The sequence below is a fragment of the Populus nigra genome, chromosome 9 (assembly GCF_951802175.1).
Source record: "Populus nigra chromosome 9, ddPopNigr1.1, whole genome shotgun sequence".
Classification (NCBI taxonomy): Eukaryota; Viridiplantae; Streptophyta; class Magnoliopsida; order Malpighiales; family Salicaceae; genus Populus; species Populus nigra.
Genome location: NC_084860.1, coordinates 17,900,843 through 17,921,412, shown reverse-complemented (window position 1 = coordinate 17,921,412; position 20,570 = coordinate 17,900,843). Strand labels below are relative to the sequence as shown.

Here is a 20,570-nt window from a genome sequence, read left to right as displayed (position 1 = left end):
ATGCTGACACAAATAAACATATTATAGTGGGAACTCCTTCTGTAGAACATCAATATTTCGAGAATCACAAGCTTCAAACATGTCATTCCTAGAAGCACAGCTGCAAGGTAAAAACAAGGATAAGATATATGAATGCATTGAATTTCAGAACTATTACGAAAAACCTTACTTTCTCCATCATACCTTAAAGAAATTCTCAAATATTGCCAAGCATTATCTGCCTTGGGATTCATAGCAAGTGCCCGAACATAGTAACGGATGGAATCCTCATGCATACCCTAGAGGCAAAAAAATATCTCACATGTCTAATAGTGGTAGTTCACTTCTTGTAAAAATCTACAAATTACTAAGCTCAGGCATTCCAACTACACAGGTTCTTTTTTTTTATGGTGAAATAATTCTGACTGAAGGATAAATATAGCTTCTAAGCAGGACTTGTAAATCTCTAAATACATCAATAAAAATAAGAAATGAGGTTGCAATGTTTACTTATCTCATGCAAGCTATAAAAGCAACTAAGCAAAGGGAAACTACTGTCTAACAAATGCCAAAGATGGCACTAATAATGGAGTCGTGAACAATGAAGCAGAGGTAAACACCTGGTTTGCATAACTGATTCCCATGTTCGCCCATGCTCGAACATAGTTAGGCTTCAGATCAAGTGCCTGGAAGAGAAGAGAGATGAACAATCAACAAATAAATTTAATCAGGAAACAACACAAAGGAGTTGACAACTGAAAGAAATCTTGGAAAACATGATGCCGAACCAAAATGCAAAATCACCATAGCTGATAAAAAAAAGGGTGCAATTATTGTCATGCTTTGTTAGTCTACAAAGATGAACATGAAACAAGTGTGGGAAAACAGCATAGAATGCTGTGCAACCAGAAATTTACAGGACAGAGGCTTTTATTGGGGGGGGGGGGGGGGGAGCTTTTTGGGAAACAAAATACTAGGAAACAAGCTTAACAAAGGAAAAAAAAAACTTGATCCTTTGAAAGACACTTGAACTTCCCTAAAATGCACACTAATTTGACAACACAAGCTTAACATTGAAAACCTAAAAAACCTATCAGCCCATGGAATCAAAAGTATAGTATGATATGTTGGAATAGCAATATAATTTCTTCAGGAAAAGTGCTTATGTTCTGTGAGATATGAAAAAATGACCGAATTAATCTAAACAAACAATTGATTTTAGTTGCATAGAGATATACCTGCTGATAAGCCAATATCGCATCAGCACTCTGAACACTGTTGGCTTGTGTTGCACCAAGCTTGTTCCAAAGAGAGTAATCCTGAGGCTTGAGTTTCAACGCTCTCTGGAAAGAAGAAATGGCTTTGTCATATTCCCGTGACAAATTGTACAGGACACCAAGTACTATGTGCACGTCAGCATCCTCGGGTGACATCTCAGCAGCTTCATTGAATAATCTAGCAACCTGCATGTTGTGGAGTGAGAATTTAGATGATCACTCCAAAAGTCAGCAAAAAATTCAAATAGAAAAGGAAAAGGAAATGAAAGAATTGAAACAAAAGATAAAAGCAATTAATGTGCGTAAAAAAAAATCCACCTTCCTGCAACACTTACATCTGCATAATACAAAGAATCAGAAAGCTCTGGATTGGCAAGAGTTCCATACTTTGGATGATGTCGTAGCCATCCATATAAATATTTCAATGCAGCTGCCTGCTCCAACTCTGAAAAGTTGAAGGCAAGTTATTGACCCACCTAAATTCAGTACTTCAAAAACTATTAAATTCATAAAGAATCTCTATTTCCAGAGTTGATACAAATCATAATGGAAAAAATAGAATTTGATCGGGGGTGGGGTTCTATTATGATACATTCTTTATAAAAGCATACCTGAGAATGTCAAACAAATTTAAGCTAAAATATAAGTTGTAAATATAAGGAGCAATGACCAACCATTTGTATGGCTCACGCCTAGAGCAAGAAGAACTTCAAGATTTGTAGGACCAGCCTCATGAGCACGCATCATGGCTGCAATAGCCTGTATTGATATTTAATCAGATTCATATGCACTATTCTACATTGAAATCACAGCTAACAGGACTCCATGAATGATTAGCAAAGGTTTTTAAACCCACCATAAAAATCCAATTAAAATCAATTTGATCTACAAATTATTCAATTCGAGACCTAATTACAAGCTATAAATAAGGCACCTAACACATCCAAACAAAATAACATACAGATTCATCAATAGTCATACTTTTATTTTCCAGTTCCTGCAGCATAAGATTTTAATTAGATCAAAACAAGAATTCTCAGAAATATAAACAGTTCAAACAAAATTATTTGCTCAACACAAAATCTTACATGACTACTGAACCAAGTATATTGTAGGTCTCATTCAACTATAAACAAGCAGATCTAGTAGAAACTGTTTCACCAAGTTCTTGAAGAGAATGAGAAATCAACAATAAATAAGACCTCTAGAAACTTATTCTAATCTACCAATTGTAACACAGAAAATATCCCAACCTGTTGATCATCATCATTCTCTGCATGTGCTATTCCAAGCAGCCTCCAACCTTCAGCATTATCTGGGTTTTTCAAAACTTCAGCCTCTAAAGCAAGCACTGCTTCACTCAAAAGCCCCTTGCGGAATAGTTCCTGGCCTTCTTTCAAAGGGTTCGGATGACCAACATAAGGATTCATGTCTGAAAACACATAAACGCCCCTTGAAGCATCTGACTTCTGCTTGGCAACTACTTGCTCATTTAGGTACCTGTAAGATATTACAAGTTATTATACATGAAAAGAAAGCAATTCACTCAAGCAGTTGACAGCAAAAAGATATACAGGATCATTTGAACTACTCTAGACAACGGTATTCTTAATAATGAGCAAGGAAAAACTGAAAAACTTATCAATAGAATAATGCATAATGAGAATTGTAACAAATGTGCCTATATCAGATTTTATTATGACTGAATTTTTCAAAAGCATTTATATGATCACAAAAAGAATCGATGCCACCAGAAATAGATAGGCAGGGAAGTGGACCAGTAACATCCAGCGTGAGCATCTGCAGGTTATGCTAATATTGAAAATGACACGGTAACAAGAATACAAAGAAAAAAAAGATATGATGCAGAGATGAGAATTTGAACCTTGATTTAACCATATACAATTTTTGCTAATAACTGTTACTGTTTAATTTTAATAATTATAACTAAAACAAATCACCAAGAAAGTGTAACACCAAATCAAAACTTCCAAGAAAGAAATGGAGCTTACTTGCATCTCATCTGGGGCAAAAATTACTCCCTCCATCCCATTAATATTGGCCCTTTTGCCAAAAACAAAAATTTCAAGGAAACACCAACAATCATTAACTGATGTTGAATTTAGCATGTTATTCCTTTTGCTCCGTAAGTTCCCTAACTACTCTTGCATTCTTAGTGTTGTAAATTAAAAGGCACTAAAGCACACCATAGGAAATTTGACATTTATAAAACTGACTTTCAAAATGGCCAAATAAGATGGGACAACTAAAAATTGCAAAAAGGGAAAAAGATAATGGGACATAAGAAGTACTAACGTTATGTAGACCTTGACAACCAACAATGATATTTTAAAAAATAAAATATAAAAAGCACCGTTCAATGTTAAAGTCAAAACATGACAGAATTGGTATAAGAAAGGTAACAAAACATGATCGGTTTCAACTCTAAAAATTGGGATGCTAAATCCTACGCAGCTTCTCCATGCATAAAGGAGAGCCATACACCACTACACACTAGATTAAATATCACTTCCATTTTAGAATTGAGTCACGAGTAAGCACACAAAAATTCAATCTGATATATCCAGTTAATAGACATAATCCGTTTAGTAATATTTAATTTACCCATGTACGAAATAAACCTTTCAACAACGTCTATTATACTCACTCATCATATGCATCTGCCCAATTATCATCTGAACTCTCTCCAAAAGCCCCTTCTCCAACCTGCCGTCCAAATTCGTCTGCCCAGTCATTAACATGCAACTTTGAGAATTCATTTACCCACTGTTCATCAACAGGTCCACTTTGCTCTCTTTCAGCTGCAAACTCTTTCGCCCATTGATCAGGTCCATGAGAAAGCTGAAAAACACTCAAATTAGATGGGAGAATTTTATTAGATAGAGGCAAACTGATATAGAAATACATAACCAGTGGCTTGTTTAAGAAAGCTGCAAGAAGAAAAAATAAATGAAAAGAAAAGGAGATCAGGGCACATAAAACTGTATCTATCAATTACAGAAATTTGAGCCACTCGAAAGTGAAAGAATCGAGGCAAACTAATGGTACATTCACATCAATAAGTACTCTACTTGAGTTTCATTCCACAAATTCCTTTTCACAATTCTTCCCTGTAACGCCAAAAAGGACACAAAATCAAAAAAAGGCTTCCATTGCCTCAAAGTTGTAGATTCCTATGGCTTTGTGTGTCACAAGTTCTCTTCCCTTTAAATATTGATGCATGTTAAGCACAGTGGTCAATCTATATTCGAAATGTAAATAGAAACCCTAAACATGAGATTAAAGTTGAATCAAATTGAAAGGTTTGCCTCGAATTTATTGTCCACAGAAGTATTATTTTACAGACTTTGACACAGTTTGGTACTGCCAATTTCTGAACAAGCAAATCAGTGACAAGAATAAGCTATTCTGAAAATATAGAATTTTTATCACATGTGATACTGCTGTCAATAACTAGGTCCATATATAAATTGGTACAACTGTTTTTTTTCTTTTTGTTTGAAAGGTTTGCCTCGAATTTATTGTCCACAGAAGTATTATTTTACAGACTTCAACACAGTTTGGTACTGCCAATTTCTGAACAAGCAAATCAGTGACAAGAATAAGCTATTCTGAAAATATAGAATTGCTATCACATGTGATACTGCTGTCAATAACTAGTTCCATATATAAATTGATACAACTGTTTTTTTTTTCTTTTTGTTTGAGAGATCAAGAGAGAGGGCAGCAATGAGTGAAAAAAGCAGGAAAAAAAATCCTTGATCATGCTTGCAAAAGTAAACACTTGCCTGATTGCCTGCATATTCATCAACCCAGGAAGGACCTGCAGTATATTGTTGCTGATATTCTGTTGCCCAATCTCCTGATGAAGACAGTGCAGCTGGCTTGACTTGATTATCATCAATAATAAGTTCTCCACGACTCATCTTTGAGACAAATTGAAGAAACTTAGAATTCTGCACGGCTCATCACACATGAATAACATTTCAGCATAAGTAACAGTGCAATATAAAAAAAAATGAAAGCACAGATAAATAATAAATTAAGTCTTTATCATGCAATGCTAGCATATTTAAGTTTTTCGTCATGTCACATCACTATTGATATGTTTAGTATATTTTGGCCAATTTTGTGAAAAAATCTGGTATGGTCATCATTTTATCAATCCTCAGCCTTGTTCAAAGCATTAGGGCCCTTAATCCAAGAGTGTTTGTATCCCCACTTAGCGGCTAACTCATAATGTATACTATCAATGCAAAAACTAGGAGATTTTGGGACCAAGAAAGAACTTGCAAGCCATGTGGAAAAACTTAAGTTAAAGTAAAGCATATGAACCTGAAATTTGGGGTCGTTGTTTTGAGCTAGTGTGTGCGCTAGCATACGAGTCTGCTCCATTGCAGCTAAGTTTGAGATATTTGCACCTCCCATTTGATCTGCTGCTGAGACCAATCGTTGTTCCTAAAACCAATAAAAACAACATAAATAAATTGCAAGCCAGAGCAATTTCCACTGATTTGTACACTGATACAGAAATTATAACAAAAGAATAAAGGCAATAACTAATCAATTGTGCAGTTAAGAAGTCCACGAATACAAACATCATGATTGGCAAAGGGGAAGGAATAAAATACCGCATAACAAAATAATCATGAAGATCAGAACTCTCCAAAGAATCAATAATTAAGGCAAAATGAAGAACAGAGTACCGCATAACAATATAATCATGAAGATCAGAACTCTCCAAAGAATCAATAATTAAGGCAAAATGAAGAACAGAGTAACCAACAAAAACCTTTTTTTTCAGAAAAATAAATAAACAAACAAAAGAAAAAAAGAGTTTAATGAGTCATAAAATTACAATAAAAAAAAACACAAAAATAACAGGTGAATGACACTGGTTGCCAGAAACATAAAATGGAAACAAGGTTAAATTCACTGGTGAGTAAAATAGCCCAATATTTTTAATACATTTTCATGGATTTGTAACTTAATTGGATTGATGGATCTAGGATTGAGAGGGTTCTTGAATTTTGTCATGCGGTGACTAAATTGATATGTTTAATCCCTTATTACCTGCTCAAACTCAGAGGCCCAACTATTAGCACCATGCTGCTGTTCAAACGAGTGAGCCCAAGCATTAGGATCACCATGGTCTATTCTGTGTTGGCTAAATTCTGCAACCCATCCATCAGATTGAGGAGGACCAGGTCTCAGAGCACCTTGAGACTCATTCCAGTAATCCTCTAGCTCTCGGAATCTGCCAGCTAAAGGTCCCTTAGCCCGCACATCACCATCAATATCTAATGAAGACAGAAGTGCATTCACCTACAGATACAACATAGTCAAGAGTAAATTTGCAGTTTTGCTAATGCAATCAGGATTGATGTTAGAGCAAAATGACAATTGGAAGTAAAGCTAGTAATCGCATTAGCTTTCCGTGGACAAAGAAAAGGCAGCGGACCTGTGCATTGATAAAATCTTCACTCTTATCAGCAAAAAAATGTCGGGCCATTATGCTGCTACGATCACGTATGCATTGTTTGTCACCTTCAGACAATCCCAATGCTGGTAGTGGAGCAGGACGAAATGGAATTCCACCATGGCTACTGCCCACAAAGGAGTGCAAAAAGTTTGACAACACTCTTTGGGGTGGTCCTGCATATGAAAAGTAGAAAACATACACCAAAAAGCCATGCTCATGTGAGATTTTTCCTAGTTGGTAAATAAATAGCTCCTGCGGTGTTTGCTTGGTTCACAAAAAAAAAATTGTGAAAACACTGAAACAAGTTAAACGTAAATAAAAGTTCTAGAAGATTTTATTCAATGTTGAAATGGTTCATCTTTTGTTACCCTTATATTCTCCAAGTGAAGTCACATCAAGCATGGTATCGCAGACCCTATTCTATCTAAATGCACACAAAGGAGGACAGCTGTGGCATCCTAGTGAAAGAAGTATCCTTTACATTCTAACTTTAGTTCACAAATGCACACAAAGGAGGACAGCTGTGGCATCCTAGTGAGAGACGTATCCTTTAGATTCTAACTTCAGTTCATGATAATTCATGTAAATTAAATGATGAGAGCATACATTTTAGTTCCATTCCTTGATCGCAATGACATCCATTTTGAAGGCTTTCCTGGTGTAATATGTATACTGATATGCAAAACTTGCAATAGATAAATGGGTTTTGAAAGTTCCACTACTCAGTCCTTACCCATTTACTTGGCATTCCTCACAATCTGTCCTACTTGAACAGTCTTAGATGCACTGTTTAATGAAAATTAAAATTTGCCTTTACTGTTTTGATTATCTATTATTGTTGGCCACTTGCAGCTCAACATCTAGATTATTATGAATCATCACAGGCTTCAAACTAGGCAATTAACTATGAGTAAAGATAGGTAAGTTACCTTCGAGAGTTGGTTGGAATTGAGGAGGAGGTAAGCGGTGATCCAATAGAGCAGGGGGAGGAGGAGGACCAGAGCGATGAATATCTTCCCAGGCATCAGCAAATCCATTCTGATCAGCAGAGCGAAAGCCACGAAGAAACTCTGAACTCTAAACCAATATAATAATAGAAGACAAAGTTAGACAATTTTATTATTATTATTTTTAAAGAAAGGAGAAGAAGGAAAAGGAAGAAGAGACCTGAGGAGTGGGATGATGAGAAAAGGAGTGATCAAAGTCGTCTCCTGGAAGTGCTCTCAAACGGTCCTCAGCTGTGGCATCCTGGTAGAAAGGAGGCTCTGTACCTGTGGTTGTTGAGGTTGGGATTTCCTTTACCCTTTCCTATTTTATTTTAGTTTTTCAAGAACAAAAAAAAGTCAAATCACCAAAAATGAGGACTATCAGCTTGCAACTAATCCATTCAACAAACACCTAAAAAAAGAAAATTTAGAAGAAAAAAAGGGGGGGAAACACAGAAGTAGTGGCAGAGTCTAGCCTAGAGGAAGATGAATTGATAGGAGAAAAAGGAATTGAAAAAAAAACAAGAACAACCCGCGTCTTAGAAGAGGAACCGATAAGAGCGTTGGCGAGAGCACCGAAAGGATTAGATGAAGAAGAAGAACCTGGAACCGCACAAGCTGCTCCTCCCGTTACAAGCTCCCGCATCGCCATCTTCTTCTTCTTTTATTGTGATTTTGAAGAAAAAATACTGATAAATAAAATTGAATTAGAATGAATTTGATGAAGATAGAGCAGGGTAATGGAAGGAAGGAAGGAAGAGGAGGATTTATGGACGGACGGATGGATTGGTTGTTGAGAAAAGATGAGGAGGGTGTTTTGGGAAATGCAATCAAGTAAATCCCAAACCCAGATAATAACGACGACGATTTGAGAAGAGAAGAGGTGAGACTAGACCACCACCTCCTATTTTTATTTTTGTATGTATGTATGTATGTATGTATGTATGTATGTATGTATGTATGTATGTATGTATGTATGTATGTATGTATGTATGTATGCGCGCGCGCGCGCGCGCGCCCACGTCACGCACTACCCGATGATTTCTATCATAAATAAATATAAGCAATTTCCCTCCCTCCCTCTCTCTCTCTGTTAATCCTGCCAACAAAAATAATAATGGTAGTCATCGATCTATCTCATCCAATCTTTAATTTTGGTGATGTGCATTTTTGCTGCTGCACACACTTTTAGGCATGCTAGTTGTGTTCCGCAATGTTTCAACGGCGACAACACAAACTACAATTTTCTATCCAAAAAAAAGAGAGAGAAGTAAGTCATAAATTTAAACAAATAATATATTCATGAAGTATGAGTTATTAGGGTAGTTTTTGTTTATTTATGTATTTTAAAAATATATTTTATTTCAAAATAATTAAATATATTAATATTAAAAATTAAAAATATCTAAAAAAATCATTTTAATATATTTTTAAATTCACACTACGCAGTATCAAACTCATATTTTAGTTTGAAATTATATTTGCTTTGAAAAAAACAAATCTCCATTTATCATTTTGATCATTAATTATTATCCTTGGTGTTTATAATGGATAATTTATTTTACATAAATTCTTGAATCATTTCTTATATTTCTTTTATAATATGTGGTGTATGAGATACACCACAATAAAATATGGCTCATCTTATACGTAAAGTTTCTTACATGTTTATGGTCACTTTCTAATTTCAAAAAAAAAAATTATTTAAAAATTATTTTTTTATTTTTTTTAATCATTTTGATGAGTCAATGCTAAAAAATAAATTTTAAAAGATAAAAAATAAAAATATATATATTATTTTGATGCATTTCTAAATTAAAAACATTTTAAAAAACAATTGTTACCACAATGTCAAACATTACCTACGTGTCATTGAAAATTTCCATAGATGACTAATGTCATAGTTAATTTAGTTCCAACTAGACCATTGTTCGCGCTACATCGTCAGTTGAATCAAATTTTTTAACATAAAAAAATATTTAGGTGTTGTTAATGTGTTTTTAGCCAAAAAAATTATATGACTATTGACCTTGTATGATCTGATTAACTTAACAAATTTAAAAACATCCCGAATGACCAATAAAAATACAATTTTACTTAGAAAAAAATCATGACAATATCTTTTTAAAAGTATTAAAATGACAACATATTAAATTAATTTGAATCAACCCGGGTTAACTTGTCATACTCGCTATCCGAGTCATGAGACCATGATAACTCATAGAAAACAAATCAAAAAATAAATTAAAACCTAATTATCAATCAAATCAATGTTGAATGATAACAAAAATTAAAAAATAAGTTGAATCAGCTCGGGTTAACCTGTCACATCCGTTACCTAGGTCATAAGATCATAATAACCTTATAGAAAGCAAATAAAAAAATAGTAAATTCAATTCTCAATCAAATCAATATTGAATGATGAAAAAAAAACTTAAAAAACAAGTCGAGTCAACTCGGGTTAACCTATAAAACATGAGTTATAACATCAAGATAATCCTACATAAAGCACATCAAAATAAATTATGAAACTCAAATACTAATTAACTCAATGTTAAGTGGTGAAACTAAAAAAACAATTAATCAAGAAAAGGATAACAAAACCACAAGAGTCAACTAGACAAACCCATGACCCGAATCATGAGATATGGATAAGCTCATAGAATTCAAACTTAAGTAAATTATGAAGTCTAATTCTCAAGTAACCCAGTATTTAATGATGAAATTGAAAAGGAATAGACTAAAAAAGGAAAAAAAATCCTAAGTCAATTGGTCTAACCCGTGATCAAGATTATAAGACTGTAATAACCACATGGAAAAAAAATAAAAAAAATTAAATCTTAATCTCCAATCAACCTATTTTTTGAATGATTAAATTAAAAAAACAAAACAATCCGAATCAATTATGGTTAACTTGTTAAACCCGAGTCAGAAGATTGGGATAATTCTATATAAAGTTATTCAAAAAAACTTATAAAGTCTAATTTCCAATCAACTCAATGTTGAATGATGAAATTAAAAAAATATAAACAAAAAAATGATTTGAGTCAATATGACTAGCCAATAAAACTTGTAAACTGGCTTGTGAGACAATGATAACTTCATATAAAATAAATCAAAACAATTTTATAAAGCTTTATACTTGGTACACTTAATATTGAATGATGAAATTAAAATAAAAAATAAATTTAAAACTTAAAAAAACATCTAAAAAATATGAGGATCAAAGTGAAAAAAAAAAGTTTGGCTTTTCATTGTTCATTGCTACATTGAGAAACCAAACTCTTTTGATATGTGTTAATATTGTAAAAAACAATTGACTAATTTACTTCTTAATTTATGTTGAGAAAATCATCTTAACATTTCTTGAGAATTTCATTCTTAATAATTTATGTTGAGAATTTCATCGTTCATTGCTATATATGTGCTTGTGCGCGCGTATATTTGTTTTTTCAAAAAATTAAATAATAAAATTACTTATTTACCTTCAAAGTAAAAAAAAAATAGAAATATTGATCAAGAGTATGCTTATCTTTTCGCTTATTATATTATAGTAAAAATATTTATTTACAGTTGTTGGCACATGGTGGTGTTTGCGTCCTTTAAGCAGCATGTGCGACGCCACTTCGATGGGCAAACTTGCCATTTCATCGTGTCGCTGAAAGCGCCACTATGTCCTCTTCTTGCTTGTGTGACGTGTGGTGACGAATGATGAGTGGTTTTTCATTGAAGGTCGTTTCCTTCCTCTCTTTTTTTTTCCTTTTTATAAAGAAAGTACTTGTTTGTCCTCTTTTTTTTTGGTATTTTAATTTTAGTCCTTATATTTTCTATTTTTTATTTTTGTCATTGGTCCTTTTATAAAAAATTACATTTTCAATTTAATCATTGAAATTACAATTTGTCACTTTTGATTTATGATTTTTTTCCTTGTCTCTTTTGTTAAAGTTTTGTTGCTTTTTAATTTCATCATTCAATCAAAGTTTATGTTGTTTTTTTTTTAATTTAGCCTTCATTCTTTTGATTTCTTTTTTCTTTTATATTTAACCCTCCAATTAAATATTTTTTATGCTCTATGATTTATTTTTTATTTTGATTTTTATTCTCATTCTTTTAATTATAATTTTTTATTTTAAATCCTTTTGTGTGGTTGATTGTTTTCCTGATTTCATTCTTTGATGTTTGATTTGTTAATGATTGAATTTCGTGGTTTTTTTCTTGTGATGCTTCTAATCTAATGATACAGGTCATGATTTTAAGAGTTAATGCGATTCAATATTTTTTTTCTCATTTTCTTTTATGATTTTAACATTCTACATTATTTTTTTTTAAGATTGGTTTATGATTATCTTCAAATTATTTTCTATTAGTTTATCTCGATCTTATGATCTAAACTATGAGTTTTGCAGGCCTTTTTTGAATTGAGTTTTTTTTTTGTTAAATTGTTTTGTTTGTATTTAATTTTTGAAGAATTTTTTTTACATACGAACCTTATTTTTTTTAAAAAAATATATATTTTAAAATAATATTTCTAATATGTTATGTCTTGTATAATATTTTCTTTCCTTTTATTTTACCCAATCAGTTTCATATGTATTTCTATATCTATTATCTTTTATTAATTTAATATATAAATTTAATAGATACAACTAGAAAAATGTTTTATTTTGTGGGATCAAATATTTTAATCTATATCTATTTTTCAATTCTTCTAGTTTATTTTTTATTTATTGTTAAACATTTTTTTATTTATATAGATAATTATTAATTAATTTAATTAAATGTTTGTATAAACTTTTAAATTTAAATTTAAATTTTTTTATATAAAAATATATTAAAATAACCTGCATATCGAATTTATTTTGTAAACAAAACTAGTGACAATACATGTGACGTTGAATTCTTGCCAAGCTAACATCCGATTCTTTTTATATAACATAAAATATTGATAATAGAGTTTTTGAAGCCAGAAGGATCAATTAATTAGTTTTGTTAAACTATAAGGACTAAAACTAGCTATAAATAACTCGGACAACATATTAAGGTGAATATATAAGAAATTCAGAATTAATAAAAACATATAAAAACCCAAATTCACCGATTCAGTCATTAGCAAACAAAAGAAAAGCTAAAACCCCAAAATCCCTCGATCTCGCACGCAGAACGCAAGCAAGCAATCGCAGCGAGAGGAAGGTGCTGCTACTACAATGGCGTCTTCGTCTAGCAGCGGACTGACTTTCAAGCTACACCCGCTCGTAATAGTCAACATATCCGATCACTATACTCGTGTCAAGTCTCAGACCAACGGCTGCAGCGATGGAGGCTCTGCTTCTCCCCCTCCCAGAGTATACGGTTGCGTGATTGGAGTACAGAGAGGACGCACCGTCGAGATCTTCAACAGCTTCGAGCTTCTTTACGATCCGGTCACTCACTCGCTCGACCGCGCTTTCATCGAAAAGAAGCAAGAACTCTGTATAATATCTATTACTTATACTTTCCTCCCTTTTCTTTTTCTTATTTAAAACATTAAAATCCTTTTCCTTTTCTCTTATTAATTTTCTGTAAAAAAAATTCCTAATTTTTGATAAATTAGGGTTTAGTAGCTCAAATAATAATTATTTTTTGATTGATTGTTGGTGTGAACAACAGATAAGAAGGTATTCCCACACTTTTACATATTGGGATGGTACTCTACTGGAAGCGATGCTGAGGAATCTGACATGCATATTCATAAAGCTGTATGTTTTCTTTTTTCATTTTATTATCATTATCATCATTGTTATTATATCCATTCGTGCAAATCATGTCACGTTAGATAATTTCTCTTTTTTTTTGTTTTTTTCTTTTAATTTTGTGCTACAGCTGATGGATATTAATGAAAGCCCTGTTTATGTTCTGCTCAATCCCTCTATCAATCCTGCTCAAAAGGATTTGCCTGTTACTATTTACGAGAGTGGTATGCAACCTAACCTCTATGTGATAGATAGATTGATTACTGTTATTGATACTAATGTTGGCTTTCAAGGCGGCAAGCTTCTGTTGTATAATTTGTATTTGGTGTTACCTTGTTCACTCATGGTGTTTTTATTGTGTGTGTGGTGGTCATTGGTCGTTATGACTCCAGAGCTGCATGTCATCGATGGAATTCCACAGCTTATTTTTGTTTGTTCAAGCTACACCATTGAGGTTTGTCATGTTTCTTTTAGCGTGTCACCTGTTAGTCTTTCTTTTACCTACTTTAGTTACTGAATTGCCCTTCTGTTTGGATTTAAAGACAGTGGAAGCTGAACGGATCTCAGTTGATCATGTTGCTCATCTTAAGCCATCTGATGGAGGTTCTGCAGCTACACAATGTAACTCCCTTCTCTCCCTAATTCTTTTTTATCTTCATGGTTTTTTTTCCCTCTGCCGTACCTGTTAACAGTTTTGGTTTTCCCTTCTTCCAGTGGCTGCTCACCTTACAGGCATACATAGTGCTATAAAGATGTTGAATAGCAGAATCAGGGTGCTTCATCACTACCTTGTCGCAATGCAGAAAGGTATAAACGTTTCTTTATGATGAAAAGTGCTCTTGATATCTCAAAATGGGAAAAACTTGACAACTCCCCTTCTCATTATAAAGCATTCCCTTTTATTTTGAATGTGACTTCAGATACTCTATGGTTCATAACACTAGTATTAGAAAGTCTGCCCTTTATGTCTTTTTGGCTGGTTGGAGTCAAACTATTTATCAAAAAAGGATTTCTTTTAGAAAAGAAGAGTTGAATATCAAAAGAATTATCCAGCACAGGTTTATGAATATCAAGTAGATTGGAGACTTCAAGGTCCTATATCACTACTTTGCACCCTTTTCATGATACTAGTTCTTTTTTACGTTACTCTAATTAATAAAATATTAGTTGTGATTGGCCTTTGGTCATATGGAAGTGAATCCTGTTTAAGGGTGCATCTCAATTTTGAGCAAAATTTGTGTTGGTGGGTAGACTAGATTGTTATTATAATCAAAAGAAACAAAAAGAGAGAAAAGGGAAAAGGTCTGTCGGCTTGAAGCACGTGTATTTGGTTTTCAAAAAAGCTGGCATTGAGGGTTCCAAAGTTGAGATCAATTACATTTGCATCCTGTTTCAAAGTTGAGATTAATCACATGTACATCCTTGAACACAGGTGAAATTCCTTGTGAGAACTCATTGCTAAGACAAGTATCAAGTCTTTTAAGGAGATTGCCAGCCATTGAATCAGAAAAATTTCAAGATGATTTCTTGATGGTGAGTGATGTCTGTTTATTTTTTTAGATTAATTATCATGTCTTCTGTGATAATGGTCACTGTTTTTAGCCTTTTGTAGAAGTGTGCATCAGATGCTTTTCTATCTAAAATGCTACCTTCAAACCAAGATTGGCTTAGTATAAGTTAGGGATTGACAAATATATGCATCTGATTAGAAAATCATTGTGATGACTTTAAAAAATAAAATGACTGTCTCTGTTGGGTAAATGAGAAGTGAGTTTTTCTTATAAGATGTAATTTATTAATCCAGTAAAAAGAGAGCCAGAGGTTTTCAGGTATCAAGTGTGGTTTTATTTGATCACATCTTACACAATCCTCTGAGCCGATCTTTACCCTGCAAGCCCATGGTCAAAACCTGGTCTGTTAATATCAAGGGAGCTGATAGTGATTATATGTGTGACTGTACGAGTGAAGTTTGGGCATGATTAAATGAGGGTTAATGGTGAAGGGATGGGTAATGAAACAGTGATATCTTCACTTGGTTTCAGACTGATCATGTGGATTCTAGAGATGAATAAGCATGTTTTTTCTTTAATTAAGTTGTGCCATAAATCTTGAAATGCTAGTCGATATCATGTTTGAGAGTTAATGCACATTATACTATTTGGACATTATCCACCTATGTGCTCAGAAGTAAGCACATGCTTTTGCAATGTATGCCTTATTTACCAGTTTTGCTTTCCAAATTCAGATCTTACCAGATTATGAGAACACTATTAGGATTATGAAGTCATTTTTAACCTATGGATTTGATTTTCAATTTTTTTTGCAGGAATACAATGACACGCTATTGATCGCCTACTTAGCCATGTTCACCAACTGCTCAAGGTATGATATATGGGTGTTCTTTTGTGTGATATAAATCTGTCTTGTTTTTGTTCCATTTAAAAGGTTCTGCTTTTTTTTTGTATCAATAAATTTGGCATGACTACATCTTGATAATGAAAAGAAAAGGCAACATACGGTTTCACTGAGGTGGAATTCCAAAGGCATAATTTAGACGCTTTCCTGCCCTCAAGTGTTTTTTTGCATAAAGTGGCTGTCTCAAGGCTTGAAGGGGCAATATTGTGATGGCAACCCAAAGTTCTGATTATTGCGCCATGCAATTGCCTCTTCCTTAAGATAAATACAAATAATTTAAGGAGGGAACATGTAGCTCAAGGAGCGTCAATAGTATACCTTGATTAATCAGACTATTCTAGACAGGGATTAGTGACGCTCTTCTGACCTGATAAACTTTTAACCTGATTGTATTACTTTCAAAGAAAAAGAAATCAAAGTAGAGGCTAATCATGATCTCCCATCTAGCAAAAACTTATCAGTACAGCTGCATGCCAATGAAATAGAATGTCTTTACTGAACCAGATCTGTTGACTCAAAAGATGGTGCGAGCATATGGTATCAGGAATGGCTTAGGCTTCTAGTACCTATTTATATCCTTAAAAGTTAGAACATGCATATGTGCATACGTGAAGCTTTCGTGTGACAGTATATGCAGACACTGCAATTAACAAATTTACTAGCCATATTGTTATAGAACGGTTTTTCAGTTGATTTGTTCTGGTTGTATCTTTCATCCTTGATTTTTAACACAACATTTTCCCTCTTTTCCTCCCCTTTCTCCAGCACGATGAATGAGCTAGTGGACAAATTCAACACTGCCTATGACAGGCACAGTCGAAGGGGTGGACGAACCGCTTTCATCTGAAAGCTACTTGCTCTCTAATGGCAGTTTTTATCAAGACTTGATAACCATTTAAGAATTGAGTGATGCCGTTTTGTTTTCATGTGCATAGCACATAGAAGCTTTAGGAATTATATCTGCCAGAAAATGAAACATTCAGAAAGAAAAATATAAATCTATCAGATTTTTCTTTGCTTCTGATTTCTATTTGGCTTCCATTTTGTGCATCGTTTGTTTTCATTCAATTATCAAATTAAATAATTAGTTTTGGGTGCAAAAAGATATGGCTTCAAAATGGTCCTCCGTGAACAGTGATCATATGTTGATCAAAACGAATGAATCATCAATGAGATGATTGATTTGGAAACTTGAAACTAAGTTGTAGAACGCGGAAGCAATTTAACACATTACCAGGAAGGGCACCAGAACACGAGCTCTTTGATAGTTATTTTATATCTTTATTTCTTTAACTAAAATGTATTTGTCTTTTATCATCTGTATTTTCTATTTCAAGACAGCAACTAAATATGGCCTAAAGACCAATTGCAGTCGATGATAGTGCAGTCTTCTGTCTTCTTTAATGATGTCGCGGGAGTGGGCGAGGACAAGAAATTTCCCCTTCAAGGACGGGGCCATGGCCAAGTCACTTGTTACTAGAATCATTTTTCGTTCCATGAAATGGACATGGCCAGGTCTTCCTCTTGTTGGACTAAGCTCTCCATGTTTTTCGGTCTTCCTCTTGTTGGACCAATCATTTTTCATTTCGCCTCCTCGTCAACCACCACACCATGCCACAAGCATCTGGCTCTGTAACAGAAAATCTAAAACCTTGAAATTTGGTATTGTAGTTAGTGCTTTCAAAAGCCCAACTGGTACCTGTTGGGGAGTGGGCTCAAATAGAAATTTACTAGAATTCAATTTTTTCTTTAACTTGACCGTGTTAAGAGATCTATACTTTAAGAACTTCAAAAGTGACAAATTAAATGTATGTACAATTCAACTTTAAAATCATAACATGAAAGGCGTTTACCTTTTAAGCTCCAATTTGAAAAATCAAGCTCCCAACTCTCATTGCAAAGCTTGTCTTAAGTACATCAATACGTAAAGGAAGTTCAAACAAATCAAAGTAATTCTGTTTTAGGGAGAATGGAACTGCCATCCATCATGACATTGCATTTCACATCCATCCAAACACAAAGTCAGCCATGGCCGTTCCTTCTGAATTTCAGTAATCATGGTGTCCTCGTTACTTGTTAAATGAGTTTTCCCAATACCAATCCAATGCAGTCCACGAAATAAAGGCTTCCTTAGAAGTTTCAGTGCATCAGCAGATAGCCCCACACAGTTGAAAATATCAACTCGGCAAAGTTGTTTACTTCTGTCTTGTGACCTTCTCTTTGTAGCCAGTGCTCGCATAGCCAAATCAGTCACATAAAAGCAACTCCTAATGCACAATTCAGTTATCTCTCTACCAAAGGTAGCAATAGTAAGAATGCCATTATCTGATATTCCTGGCATGTAACCTAAATCCAGTGCTGACAATGTTTGCGCAATTGCCCCACCACCACACAGCAAAAAAGAGATTCCTTTGTCAGTTATCCTCTTACAGCCTCTAAGACACAGATACGAAATGGGTGTGTTACCCTGACCAATAACTGATAAACCACTATCAGTAATGTCAGCTCCTGTGAGATTCAAAGTCGTTAATCTTTGAAGACATGAAATGGAGCTGAGGCATGAATCTGCTACACTCTTGCAGCCACAAAGGTCAAGCACCTCCAAGCTCCTAGAAAAGGCCAATTTCTTAACAGTTTCACTTGTTATGAGCCCGCAGGACAATAATCTCACTTCAACTAGGGTACATGGGGCTTGGATGAGATCATGAAAGGCCAAGTCTGACAATAAAAAGGCATTTCGAACTTCAAATTTCTTTAGCTTCTGGCAGGTGTGCAGCAAAGATGCAAAGCCAGCATCACTAACTTTAGAGAATCCACTGAGCCTCACTGATTCCAAAGCCTGGCACCTCTGTGAAAGCAGAAACATCCCCATATCATTTATTCTTTTAAATGATCCTTGGTAGTTCTGCCTACTACGTTTAAGGGAGAGGTCAGTCAGAAAATGACAACAGCCTAAGAAATGAAGCCCGCCATTGGTCAAATCGAGGCCAGGTAATGGTTCCTTATCTGGTCTATCTTCAAGATGCAACTCTACCAGAAGAGGAAGAGAGTTGGATATGGCGACAAGTAGCCTGTCCGATATCACATCTAAGAGAAGTGACAAGAACTGCAATACAAAACCAGAGGGCGATGGTGATTTGGAAACTCTGAGTCTGTTTGCGAGATGGATTGCATTATTTTCAAGCATCGGTTTCAACTTGAGAAATTTGATACTTCGTGGCAGGGAGAATTCAATTGACTGGAAGGCACTCGCATCAACTTCTGTCCCCTTGATCTTTAGAGAGAGACGCTATCGTTAGAGAAGACAAAAGCATCAGCCGACAGGGAAATTACACATTCATATATGAAATAGAACAATTTTGGAGCAATAAATAAATGCAAATGGAATGGAAACAATTTCACCTCCAAATACTGGCACTTGTTAAGCATGTAGGCAACATTCTTTCTGAACAAAATAGGAGGTGAGCCCTGGTCTGCGAATTCAACTGCAAGCACCCTGACACCCCAAACAAAATCTTCTCCATTAATATAGACCATTAGCTGAAGTTTTCACTTTAATCAGTAATTGATACTTGATATTTTAAAAGTAGTAACCGGAAAGAGAGTGGTAGTGGCTGATCAAATGACAAAAAACAAAACTTTGAATGAAAGTTCTGAACTATTTAAAGAAAATTGCTCCATAAGATAAAACACCAATAAAGAGTGAGAAGAAAATATCATAACCATTTTAATCAGTTGCTAATTAACATCATCACCAAATCCTTAATAGTAATAATGTTAAAGAGACTAAAAGTTGCTTTATTTACCTGAGAAAGGGGCAGTTAGCTCCTATAGAATTAAGAACTGAAGAAGAGAGTAAAGAGCAGCTAAAAAGATTGAGCTGTTGGATTTGTGGAGCCAAAAAAGGGAGGAGCGACGAATCATAGAGGCGTTGGCAATTAAGGGTCAGTGTATTAAGGCTCTTAAACCGACTCAGGATGTGATAAAGAGCGTGTTCATCTATTGATACAATGGAGAGATCGAGAGAAGCCAGGTAAGGAAGGACCTCGGTGTCCACAGAGAAGCGCAGGGATTTGCTGACACAAGCCACTGTACACAGTGTCTCCAAATCCAACATCTTCCACAATATCTCTTCGCTGATCAAACAGCTCGGCAAACCATCCATCATCTCCACCTCTATCTCTCTCTCTTCCTCTTTCTCTAAAAGAACAATCTATCAAAAACCATCGATCCCTCCAGCGGCTGGTTGCTTGTACTTCAATATTTGCTCACTTCAGGGGGTTGCTTGGGCCTCTCAGGCCCTTTTAAATCTAAATCATGTTGCTATTGATTTTTGTTTTTAAAAATAATTTTTGAAGTGTTTTTTTTAATATTAAATTAATTTTTAATTTTTTAAATAATTTTGACTGCTGTTATTAAAAATTAATATATATATATATATATTTTAATGTATTTTTAATAAAAATATTTCTACAAAAGTATCAATAAACACATATTTAAGTTTTGATAGCTAGTCCTGTGTATTAAAATAAACGAATTAAACATGTATTACAATTATGAGTATTTAAAAACAAGTGTCAGATCTATCGATTCAAGCCGTTACAATCAAATAATATAATTATTATAGATGGTAGATGATAAAAAAAACTTAGATATTATATGCCAAGTGTAAAATCCAACT

At 34.1% G+C, this 20,570-nt stretch overlaps 3 protein-coding genes across 4 annotated transcripts in view; 1 reads left to right on the top strand and 2 right to left on the bottom strand.

Moving 5' to 3' along the window:
• The window catches only part of LOC133703414 (peroxisome biogenesis protein 5-like), an 8,954-nt gene extending 330 nt beyond the window's left edge, over positions 1-8,624 (bottom strand). The window contains exons 1-15 of the mRNA XM_062127901.1: positions 8,278-8,624; positions 7,927-8,067; positions 7,689-7,836; positions 6,739-6,932; positions 6,351-6,602; positions 5,613-5,735; positions 5,066-5,233; positions 3,925-4,118; positions 2,510-2,756; positions 1,931-2,015; positions 1,592-1,701; positions 1,218-1,442; positions 600-665; positions 184-278; positions 1-100 (exon numbers count right to left, since the gene is read on the bottom strand). The exon at positions 1-100 is cut by the window's left edge and continues 330 nt beyond it. Coding sequence (XP_061983885.1) covers positions 22-100; positions 184-278; positions 600-665; positions 1,218-1,442; positions 1,592-1,701; positions 1,931-2,015; positions 2,510-2,756; positions 3,925-4,118; positions 5,066-5,233; positions 5,613-5,735; positions 6,351-6,602; positions 6,739-6,932; positions 7,689-7,836; positions 7,927-8,067; positions 8,278-8,397 — 2,247 coding nt within the window. The 5' untranslated portion in view covers positions 8,398-8,624 and the 3' untranslated portion in view covers positions 1-21. The remainder of the gene's footprint in view (positions 101-183; positions 279-599; positions 666-1,217; positions 1,443-1,591; positions 1,702-1,930; positions 2,016-2,509; positions 2,757-3,924; positions 4,119-5,065; positions 5,234-5,612; positions 5,736-6,350; positions 6,603-6,738; positions 6,933-7,688; positions 7,837-7,926; positions 8,068-8,277) is intronic.
• A 4,205-nt stretch (positions 8,625-12,829) lies between these two features.
• LOC133703862 (COP9 signalosome complex subunit 6a-like) lies at positions 12,830-16,917 on the top strand. Its single transcript, XM_062128574.1, has 9 exons — positions 12,830-13,214; positions 13,392-13,480; positions 13,605-13,698; positions 13,867-13,928; positions 14,017-14,095; positions 14,189-14,281; positions 14,907-15,007; positions 15,801-15,856; positions 16,655-16,917. Exons 1-9 carry the CDS (start codon positions 12,950-12,952, stop codon positions 16,734-16,736), a joined length of 921 nt encoding a protein of 306 aa, XP_061984558.1. The 5' UTR covers positions 12,830-12,949; the 3' UTR covers positions 16,737-16,917.
• A 232-nt stretch (positions 16,918-17,149) lies between these two features.
• Positions 17,150-20,146, bottom strand: LOC133703861 (F-box protein At-B). 2 transcript variants are annotated; one of them, XM_062128573.1, is made up of 4 exons: positions 19,696-20,146; positions 19,292-19,385; positions 17,743-19,178; positions 17,150-17,533 (listed from the first exon to the last, which is right to left on the bottom strand). In XM_062128573.1, exons 1-3 carry the CDS (start codon positions 20,055-20,057, stop codon positions 17,850-17,852), a joined length of 1,785 nt encoding a protein of 594 aa, XP_061984557.1. In that variant the 5' UTR covers positions 20,058-20,146; the 3' UTR covers positions 17,150-17,533; positions 17,743-17,849. The 2 variants fall into 2 exon arrangements, with proteins under 2 accessions (XP_061984557.1, XP_061984555.1); XM_062128571.1 differs by having other exon boundaries at positions 17,150-17,519.
• Between the last annotated feature and the right edge of the window lie 424 nt (positions 20,147-20,570).